This window comes from Micropterus salmoides, unplaced genomic scaffold (genome assembly GCF_014851395.1).
Source record: "Micropterus salmoides isolate LMB-PRFRI ecotype aquatic unplaced genomic scaffold, ASM1485139v1 Ms_hic_scaffold_3702, whole genome shotgun sequence".
In the NCBI taxonomy this organism is placed as follows: domain Eukaryota; kingdom Metazoa; phylum Chordata; class Actinopteri; order Centrarchiformes; family Centrarchidae; genus Micropterus; species Micropterus salmoides.
The window spans coordinates 1-11173 of record NW_024043043.1 but is presented as its reverse complement, the minus strand read 5'-3'; the positions used below and the strand labels follow the sequence as shown (position 1 = coordinate 11173).

Below are 11173 nucleotides of genomic sequence, written 5' to 3'. Positions count from 1 at the left end.
TGGTCATGAGATAATTAACAGGAGAGGAAAGCATAAAAAACATTTTCTGTTGCACAAAATTATGCACTTTTTCCAGACTCTCCTCAAATCAATGCTTGTTTTTGATAAATAACTGAATAGCTTTACATTGGGGGTGGGGTGGGGTCAATCTTTGGTTCAACTGGTAGCAACTATTGATGAGAGGTCACAGGCAAACGTTGGACACCACTGGAACAGTTGATACCACAGGCTGCACTTAAAGTAATACCTGTGATAATAAGGCTCCAAAGGGAAAGATGAGATGCGGTCCGTTGTTGTCAAAAATTGGTATTTGCATTATGTTGTACAGACAGGTGTACACTTATCAATCCTTTTTTAATGTGAATTATTACTGCACCATAATATCACACTGTGACGGTTTTGTACCTGGTAGGCTTAATGTTGAACTTGCTAGAATCCTGTCAGCCTGGACAGCTGAATTCACACCTGTTTGTAAAGTGAAAATGCTTCATAAGCATGACTTCTGCAATGGCGATATTTGTATAATTGACTGCCAGTGTTTTGTTGTAGAAGTCAACACACAAGGTGTTGGGTGACAACGACCAGCAGTGACCCCCTCAATGACTCCTATACGTCCAAGATTCAAATTGAAAACACTGGTGACGCAATTCAGTTTGTTAAAAGGAGCATGATACCATGACTGAGCTCTTTTTATTTCACCAAGTAAACAAGTTGTGAAATCAAACATCCCCCGCGAAACCTTTCATGTTCATCTTGTCAGGAGGGCTGAACATGAGCTGGCATTCCCTAAACTGATGTTCTGTCCTGTCACGGATATTAAATTGCATCTTGTGTGTGAATGGCCGTATGATGTCTGCTGGTTGTTTTCCTTCCAGATATTAAGTATGCTTTAATCGGAGCTGGGATTGGCCTGTTCATAGTTGCTGGTTTCATTATTGTCAAGGTCTGCATCATCAGGAAGCATGTCATTGATAACAACACAGGTGAGATCATATTACAGCCGTTTACAACTGAACAATACACAACAACACAACATTTCTAAATTATTCCTCCTAGATGTGTCTTCTTAGATTCCTCTAAAAAAATTTTATAGCTAAATCACATGAAAATTAGAAAATATTTTGAGACTATGGTATGAAATATGAACACTGTGGTTTCCTGAAGGTTGTCAAACTGTTCTTACCTACAGATGGTAGAATGAGGAGATCTTCAGAGGTAAGATATCAACATTGTTTTATCAACTAATTAGAATAGTTACTGACATAATAGATATAATACAATCAAACTAAACACAAAACTAATCTATCTATCTATCTATTTTGTTTTTTTTGTCTATATTCATAAATGGCAATCATGGAAGACATGAAGATGGACCCTAAATATTTTGTAATGACACACAAAAAAAATTTGATTTCTTGTATTTTGTTAGTTTAAGGACACATGTTCGTATCAAAAAGTACCGGTTCCTATAACCTTTATTTACTCTCAACCACAGCCTCACTCACTTTGAGCCATCTCAGCCAACCAGAACATCCTGTGGCGGCGGTGTCCAATGACATGAAGTGTTAGAGTTCAGGCAGAGTGATTTGCAGGATGATGTGAACCCTGCAAAAGTGGCATCTGGGTGAAAAGTCAGCCAGGCGCCTTTTTCCCCCCTTAGGTTTTGTCGCACAAACATCAACATTGTTCCTCAATTACATGTTTCATGATGGTTTTCATAATAAATATCCAAAGAGAATTAATGTAACTTTTATTCGGCTGTGGAGAGTTGTGTTGTTTGAAAAGCCTTATGAACTCGGTTTCAGCTATTTAAGAGCCTGAATATGTGGGTGTATTTGTGTTTTGTTTCACTTGTGCCTTGAAGAACCCAGTTGTTCTACTGACACACATACTGCACAGAGATTATTTAACACCACTCAGCAGAAAGCCTCTGGACAAGTAAGCATTTCATACATTTTCCACAAGGGGGTGATATATACCTCCAAGAAAGAAAAAAAAAACTGACTTCCTTACTGGCTTCACATCTGAGCACCAGGGGAGCCTAGTAAACAATTCTTTGTACTTTAATTACTTGTATTTATGTCAGATTAACAAAAATGACTGATGGGGCATTTAATCACAACTGGATAATGACAATGTTTTCCAGCTTCTTTTCGTGAAGCAACATTTTCAAGTCCCATCCATTTAATGGACATAATAAAATCCTTTCTACTGTACCTTAATCTCAGTTCTTTTTTCATTTTATAGCCCTTTCCCCACGTGCAGGTTCTTTCTGTATTCAAAGAAATTGCTTGTGTCTGTTAGGTGCTGTGGGTGTCTGAGAGTGTACAGGACGAAGTGAGCATGTACAAAAACAAACCGAATGCACTTAAAAAGTACAAAAAGTACATAGGAGAGTGCAAACCTGAAGAATCCTCCTACTTTAGTAACATTTTAAATTCCTCAATTGTCAGATGAATTGTACAGCAGCTGACCAAGCTCCGAACCAAGGACAACCCATCCCCCACATGTTTTGGAAACTTTTTGAGATGTATTGCTAACATACTAACTTTGCTGGTGGAGCTAAAACTACGTAAAAAAACTTATTTTGAAAATGGGATTTGAGAGCCAAAGTGATATTATTCATTTAAAACACTATATGAGCAGTTGAGCACTGTCTCACCACAAGGTCAGTTTATTAGCTGGTCTGGAGCTTTCAATCGTATCACATGACCTTCATCAGAAAATGGATATTGCCCAGTTGTCACAGAGCCGTAATTTCCAGCAGGAGTTCTTGTCCATGTTGGCTGAGGTTCAACGTTTGGAAACCATCTCAAAGTTTCATTGTACTGTTACTCTTAATGATACAGTGTTTTGGCACTGTTTCAACTCTGTACAATATGATCTATATCATTGTAATTAGGAGTCTGAGTCTACTGCCAACTTTGTGAAACTGCTTCCCCCAGCTCAGAGATGGATGAAGAAGAACCAATAAAAAAAAACAACTCTCTAATATCCCAGTAACCCTATATGCAAACACAGAATAATTACTAACAGATGTAGTAATTGTTGAAGTCTGTTTACTGCACATATGATGAACTACTGCTGCACTTTCTCTCAGATGAAAAATATCATTTTATTTGCAAAATCCAAACGTAAGAACTTGACCGACTTGAGCGATTACTTCACCTATTTAATCATCAGTGTACAGCTGCGTCTGTAGACGTCCTGTTAACTACCTGCTTGCTAAGCTAATGTTACAGTTTGTCTCCATCCCAAAGAAGAATTGTTTTCTATAATCAATATTTTTACATTAACAACAGATCAAAAGACTATGTGTAATGTGAAAGGGAATGCGTGTAGTGATGAACCAACAGGGTAACTCGCAAGGGAGTTACTCAGGAGGAGACCAAAACAGAGCTAAAAGGAGATAAACACCATAACCAACCATAAACATAACTTTAAATGAATACTAATGTTGTTCTCTGTCTGCTGGATGTGTAAATACCTAGCTCCTTGCTAACACATTAGCCATAGTGACTTCATGCGGTGATGTTATGCTCTTAGCTTGTTGTGGAGTTTCTCCTCCATCAGATAAATCAGTTAATGCAGCTTTAAGATACAATTTACACAATATTTACTCATGTTCCAGCCAGTGGTGTGGACTAGCTGAGTTTTGTGCTGCAAAATGTTCATTTCTTTCTGATATACAACATTAAGGAAAGAGCTCTGGTCCCTAATTTGGTGAATCCCACACCCCATTTTGCACTGAATGCTGAAGGTCACAGAGCATTGGTAAAGTGGGGCTTTTTTTTGTCGAGGTAACAGCCACGTTTGTCAAACTGTCGCCAGACTAGAAGCACTTATGAGGCCCTGCAGGCCTTCTCCTTTATTATCTGTAAATCAAATGTGTCCCAGATCTTCACAGTGCTGCTCTCAGAGGTTTGATAAAAGGCAACAAAGTGCCCCAAAAACCCTGAGCTGACAGACTGTTGTACAAAGATTCACTATGGGATCCTGTTACATGAGATACACACACACACAGACACAATATGGGTTTTGAGGACCAATTTTGCTAGCAGGATGAGCAACCATACCAGTTTAACACTAGCGGAAACTCTGGGAGAAACAAGTCATTTTAACTGCAGAATTTATCTACTAAAAATGTGGGCCACAGAGATGCCCACACACAAACACAGACTGCAACCCAGGCACTCACCCTTCTCCCTCTTTGTCTGCGCCCGCTGTCCTCCACAGCTGGAAGTGTGATTTGCTCTGCGTCAGTCTCAGCCCAACACACCCCTCCCTACCCTCCACCAAGCACAGGAAATTACATTTCCCACTTACTCGCCAGAAGCAGAGGTGTATGTGTGTGTGTGTGTACTCACACATGCTCACCTGTCTGTTTCTGTATGCCCTGCGTGCATGTGTATAGGTTTGTGTGTGGGCACGTGAGCCTGCCAAATGTGTTTTCACTGTGTGTGACGGGAGGGGGGAGGGGTGTGGAGGGAGGTTCTGAGTAGAAACAGAGCGTTCAATGTTTCATATTACACTCCTTGGCTGGGGGAAAAAAGAGGTGGAGGACGAGGAGGAGAAGGAAGAGGAGGAGGAGGAGGAGGAGGAGGAGGAGGAGGAGGAGGAGGAGGAGGAGGGAAACCTGGGGCTTCGTTTCTTCAGTGGCATTTAACTGAGAGTTTATGGAGGCTGCAGCCGTGGAAAATGAACATCTCCTCTGTGGTATTCGCTCTCCTGACTCGAGCACTGCTTGGAGGTAGGAAAAGTTTATTTTGCTTCATACCAAAGTGGATGTGGTGGAGACAAAGTGTTTTCCACTATTTTTTAGAGAAGCTTTGCAGAAAACATTTGACAATCGTAGAGGATGTTGGGATGATGAGTGACGTGATGGAGAACAATCTTTTTGGTGGATAAGATATTTTATTAGCTAAAACCTCTTTATAAAACTGTCCAGTTTCTGCTGAAATATATATATATATACTTCCATGTAAGATTGCAAGGTATGTTGGCAAGAAAATAACACGTTTATCAAAGTTGCCTGTGTTTGCAGAGATAAGCAGGACTTGCAAAGTGAAAATTGGTGCTTTTCCTGTGAGTGTTTGAAAGTTAAACAGAGCTTGCAGTTTCAGTCCTACATTAATATATGGTGATTTCAGTGATCTTCTGTCAAAATGGATGATTAAATATACCAGTTTGAGACTTCAGAATCAACATGCAACACAAAAACACTTTTTAGGCATTTATGTTTCCCATGTTTTGTTCTGTCACTCAAAACTAAATGAAAGACAACAGTGGAAGAAAAGGTACTGATTTTAATTACGTGCTGAGCTGAACGCATTTGAGTTGTGTGACACTAAAATGCTTGCGTGTCATGGAAAGTGTGGATTGTAAAATTGCCCAACATTGGGGAAAAAAAAACGTGTGATATATTGTCATGCAACACATGCAGCAGTAAAGTTTGTTCCTCAATATTCATCCGACGTATGTCGTCACGTTGCCAAAAACAACCACGGCTGTCAGTATGACTGGGAAGAAGGCTGTGCTGAGCAACAACAAAGCTACCAGAGAGGTGGACTGTATGGATTTTAGATATGATATTTTAGCATGCGTTCACTACATTTATTGCTGTTGCTGGTTGTTGTTTTTTCATGCTGCTTTAGTGATCTAGAGACGTTAAAGAGAGTCAGTTAGTCAGGCAGTCATTACTTTTAATGCATGCCATCTTTTAACTTTATGGTGATTTTGGAAGTTGAATGAAAGGGCTCCCATCCCCCATTTTACAGTAAATCAGAGTACTTCTTTCATCTTAGGGAAAATGTTAGAGGAAACTTCCCCTTACATTGTTGTTTACTGTAAAGTAATTTGTCATAAAGATGCATAAAGTTTGTAGTAAAGTTTGTAGAGTGCATGAATTACATTTTTTCCCTCACATTTGACACAGATCAGGCACCATACAGAAACCTTTAAACTGATCTGATTTAAATCAATGTGTGGTGAATCCCAAAGTGAATCCCATGACAGGACAACCTATCTTTGACCTGACCTTATTCCGAGCATTGTTAGGACTTCCTGGCTAAAGAGTTGAACAGTAGCAATGAACAGGTCCTTCCTGACTGTGAAAAAGGCAGTTGACAAAGCTGAGATCATGAAAATTATATCAAGTTTGAACATCTCCAGTTTCATGACAACTGAGCAAATGTGTGACCATTTGGCAAGCGAGGAAGTGGACCTTGAGTGGTGAATTTTTGGTCAACTGCTGTTTTGAAGGTCAAGAATCACTGACCTGTTTAAACTGAGTTTTGCTATGATGCTGTTTACCTTAGACAAATACTATAAATAAATCAATTAATTAATAATAGTTGAATCACTTTAAAATTACAAATAATCACATTTAAAACCATCTATGTTCAAGCTTTGAGGCTTAAATTAATGAGCTAAATGAATGTGCCACTGACTGTTCAATTAATATGTCAAATGAAGATAAGAAGTTATACCACAACATATGAATTATATTTGTTTTAAAATTTTCTTTAAAGATTTCAATTATTTAGAGTTTCCTGATCCATACGCATCACGTGTCTTTAAGCATGTTTGTCAGGCTACATCCACCCTAAGGTGCATGAATCTGAATTTGCCTTTTACATGTCAAAAAGACTGGTGTTTTCAGGTCATTTTCGGAAACATCTGTCCACAATAAAAAAACTACACAATAGAAAAACAGTTTTTTTTCTTTCTTTTTTGGTTGGCAAGCAACAGATTTGTGCCATCATCCGGCAGATACTGGGAGCGGCAGTGATATAGTCAGTGCGGTCATTATGAGGTTCAAATGCTTTAACCTGAACAGCAGACCAAAATGAAAAGGAAAAAGATGTGTTCTTACCTTTAAAGTCTTTTCTTGGGTCATTTCCAATAAAAATGAACAAATCATACTGCTCTAAATGCAGCTGCTAACATTATGTGTCATATGAGGAACTGACTGAATAACTCCAGTTCAGTTCAGTTAACTTCAGTTAATTTAGTGAGTTTTACATTAGAACATCTAATTAACAATCAAAAAGAAAGTAAGTAAAGAATTCTGTACAACTAGTTTCAGTACTTACATTGACATTACAATTTACAATGTAGAAACCAGCTGTAGCATAACAAATGGAAAGCAAACCAATGGAAAGACAGGAAAATGTGTTTAGAGAGGTGCCTCAACTCAATCAAGCAGTCAATACTGGAGAGGAGCATGGCTTTAATAGTCACATGTGTATATTAACACATAACCAACATCCACTTCTCTGACATCTTTTTCAGGTTATAAGGGATTGGATGTGATCAGATATATATATATATAATGTACAATAGAGATAATCAGTCATCCAAACAAATCCAGACATCTTGATACTATATACTGCTCCAAATACAGATTCTGAAATAATGTATAAATCTTGCTTCTTCAGATTTGTGTTCGGCCATCAACGTCACTATCACCCCTTCCCCCTTCACGGTGGCCCAGGAGGGTCAAAATATCACACTCTCCTGTGTTGTGTCTCAGAGGCGGCGTAACGCTGCTCTACCAGTGGTGAAATGGACCTTCCTGCCAGCGGGCACAGACCGGTCAGAGGACGAACTCCTCATCGCTCGCATCAACATGAGGAAGGAACGTTTCTATGGCAACTACACAAAGAGTTTCTCATGGCCCAAACTGAAGCTGACGGTGGTAAAACAGGGGAAGGTCTTTGACCTGTTAATCTTGAATGTGTCCGAGGGGGACCGGGGGCTCTACATGTGCCGGGTGCAGGAGTTTAAAAAGCACCAGAACCGCTGGAAGGCCTCAACAAACTCCACTGCTGCTACTGAGCTCAGAGGTGAGGGCTTTTTTATCCTGTCCTTTTCTTATCACTGGCAGATTTGCCAGCTAAGCTCTCCGTGAACATCACCCAGCTTCAACTGCAGATAAGTCATTTAGGCCAGAACTAGTAGAGTCCTCCCTAAAGCCAGGGAGGGAACAGCTGACACACCTCTGTAAATGTAAAAATATTGCTTATGGAGTTTCTTAAAGGGATGCTCCATCTTTTCAGTGAAACAATTAGGCATGAAAGGGGGCTTTAAACAGTTGGTAGTTTGCTCCTTCACAGAGAGCAGAGGACATGGCCGGCTTGGATTTATGTAAAGTTATAATGGCTTCCATCAGCGACATGTTTTTATGTGAGACAGAAATATCAAATCTTTTAAAGAAACCCAGTTTTCCACTGTTCACTAATATGCTCAGTGTTTTCCAAACACTCACACAGCATTTTGCCAAATGACTAAGCCAGGATAGAGTGGTTCAAACCAATGAAAGAACAGGACATGGGTGCTCTAATGTGAACAAACAAACCACGGCTTCTCACCAGTTTGAACATCTAGACCAGTGGTCGGCAATAGGCGGCTCGCGGGCCAAAGTGGGGCCGCCAGCAATAATGTCTGGCCCGTGGCCAGATTAATTTGATAAAAATATAAAAATATAAATATAGCAACTGGTGCTTAAACAGATCTCAGTCATGACAGCAAAAGTTACTCACAATCACTTTAAGTGATTGTGCCTACAAAATAAAAGCGCAAGAACATTTTGCAGCAGTACTTCATGTCATGTTTAAGTGAGAGCTTTTACTTTGAAAAGTTCCGAAGAAAATTAAAGAGTCTCTGGCTTACTTGACACACCACTGAAAAAGCCAGTTGATGTGGACCAATCGCTGTGATGTACACACCCCTGCTCACGCTTAATTGTAATATCTAATACGATCTCTACAATAAATTTTTTGAAAAAGGAAGAAAAAAAATACGAGTTAAGAACATTAGGATTGAACACACAACTCTCCAAACAGGAGTGCTGTGCATTACCTACTGAGCTAATCACACACAGTAAATGTGAGAATATATCATATCAATTGACTATGTTCCGGCCCGCCATGTAATGACTTGAAAAAAATGTGGGCCGATGACAGACTTATTTGCCGATCTAGACAAATTTAGGCAAAAATATAATGCAATACTAACCTAAATACTAACCAAAAAAAATGGCAATTAACAACTTGGTAATGATGTACCACTTTACTTGAGGAAACACAAAAATAGTTATTAATAAATATTCATATATCAGAGATAATCAGGAATGGTTCTTTAGAAAATTAGTCAGATTCACAGATATCTCTAAACTAATCAGTAGATACTTGTTCATTAACATAACTTTCCTTTTTATATGTATTATTAAATAGCTTCTTTGACATCACTTCCCAACCTTGGAGTCAGAATGGAACATGAAAATATATGTTTTTACAGAGGAAATTAAGTTCATTCATTCAGTTAAATTCAAGCAATAAAATATATTATATATGTTCTTTCATTACGCTGCACAATCCCATCTGCCATTTGAGAAGTATCCAATTGTTTTAAATAACTTAGAGAAATCGGTGTCAGAACTAAAGTTTGGGTCTTGGGCCAAAAAGGTGGGGAAGCTCTGCATTAGGCTTCTCCAATTCATTCTTGGTAGGAGAACCCGGTAGCCCAGTTTCTCACAGGATGACGTTGCTGCTTTTGATGGTGCAGGGCGGAGACTTAACAGCTATTTTCTGCAACCACAACAGAAGCAATGACAAATGCTGTTTTGATAATAGTAAGGCCACAAAACGTTTGACACAAATGCCAGGTTTGTCTGCAGAGATCTCTCGTGGCTAGCAGCAGAGAGGTGTCCCAGCTACTGAGCAGCTCCCAGCTGTAAAAACATGAAGCTGTTTGAGGCTATAGCTGGACATTTCTGAAAAAGAGCATGGATACCTTCTTAACTCACTCTATCTCAATTTAGGCCTCAAAAAACATGACTGGCTCTAAAGGAGATGGAATGGACATAACACCTCTTTGTGCCACTACATTTTTGTTAGTAATTCTGTCAAATGCCTGCAAATGGGGTGATATTCATTGGTTCATAGGCTTAAAGACCTAAAGAGGAGCCCCAAGTAAATTTAAATTGTAATAACAGTACACTGAAGATACTATTTATCTTAATGGAGAAGTCTTGTGTCTCCAGTAGCAGCATTTTCTCTGACCACAACTGGATGTCATTCATCTGGCTGAAGAGGCAGTGAAGTGGGTTTACTGAGCAAAAGCACTGACCTGTTTTTGATTTGGGGGAGAGGAAATGTTATTGGTTAGGCGCAAGTCTGTAGATAAAAGGATCTCCCGTTGCAATAAGTTGTGGCGTTGACTGAGTAGATGATCTTGGAGAAAGAGCAGACAGAGTGCGAGGTTTCAGTGCCACCGCTGGCACATCAGACATATCACACAACGGAACGGATGACAAACCCACTGGTACCAGATACTGCCCAGAAATCCCTTCACTTTCATAAAACCACAAACACACTTTATTATTTTATTTTTTATTTTCTTTTAAACCTGTGCTGCCCAGCAGCCTGGTATAGAGTATGATGAGCTGGATACCATGTTGTGCCAGACATATTTTACTTTAACAAGAGAGTATTAATATACTCCTTTGTCTGTTTTATTATTTATTTAATTATGTATTGATTTATCACCGGGCCGGACAGGGGGCAGACATGGGGATGGGGGGGTACAAACAGAGAGCACAGAGAAAGGACAATACCTGCAAGAGGAGTGGGATGGAAGGTGGGGACAACAGGGAATAGGAGAGGGAAACACCAATTGCAGAAAGCAACAAAACCTGCAATAGAACAGAGAGGGGGCTTGGGGAGGAGAAAAACAACAACAACAAACAAACAAACAATAAATATAATAATAATAGTAAAAGACAACCAGCCAAACAGCAGCAATAAGCAGCTGACATAGTAAGACAACTAAGAGAAAAATGAAAACAAGAAACAGTCACGCACACTAAATAAGCAACACAACACAGCCACGAGAGCTGGAATAATAACAATTAATTTAAAGAAGTAACTGAAAGAAAAGCATCAGGAATAATTCTACCAGGGACAACCTAAATTTGTTTGTGTCTATGTGTGAGACTGTGTGTGTCTGTGTGCGTGTGGGTGAAAGTGTCTGTATGTGTGTACATGTGTGTGCGCATAAGCCTGTTAAAGAATGTAGTTGTTAGTGAGAGTGGGACGCCACGACTGTGCCACACCTACCCCAGCAACAGGCAGGCAAGAACCCCAGTAGCCAATAGCCAATAGGGGTGGGA

At 39.5% G+C, this 11173-nt stretch overlaps 1 protein-coding gene and 1 long non-coding RNA gene across 2 annotated transcripts; both read left to right on the top strand.

The window, feature by feature from the left end:
• The first annotated feature begins 579 nt into the window (after positions 1-579).
• On the top strand, positions 580-1753 carry LOC119884828. The gene is made up of 3 exons (XR_005441086.1): positions 580-983; positions 1190-1215; positions 1496-1753. It is a non-coding gene; the product is annotated as an uncharacterized LOC119884828 (long non-coding RNA).
• Positions 1754-4635: 2882 nt separating this feature from the next.
• On the top strand, positions 4636-8516 carry LOC119884827 (V-set and transmembrane domain-containing protein 4-like). Its single transcript, XM_038695129.1, has 2 exons — positions 4636-4750; positions 7440-8516. Exons 1-2 carry the CDS (start codon positions 4699-4701, stop codon positions 7910-7912), a joined length of 525 nt encoding a protein of 174 aa, XP_038551057.1. The 5' UTR covers positions 4636-4698; the 3' UTR covers positions 7913-8516.
• The last annotated feature ends 2657 nt before the right edge of the window (positions 8517-11173 follow it).

What these genes read in the sequence shown, in the direction of transcription:
- LOC119884827 (XM_038695129.1), top strand. Translation starts at nt 4,699, where the DNA reads ATGAACATCTCCTCTGTGGTATTCGCTCTCCTGACTCGAGCACTGCTT. An exon ending in GACTCGAGCACTGCTTGGAG is followed by an intron (nt 4,751 to 7,439) that starts GTAGGAAAAGTT and finishes TTGCTTCTTCAG; the next exon opens with ATTTGTGTTCGGCCATCAAC.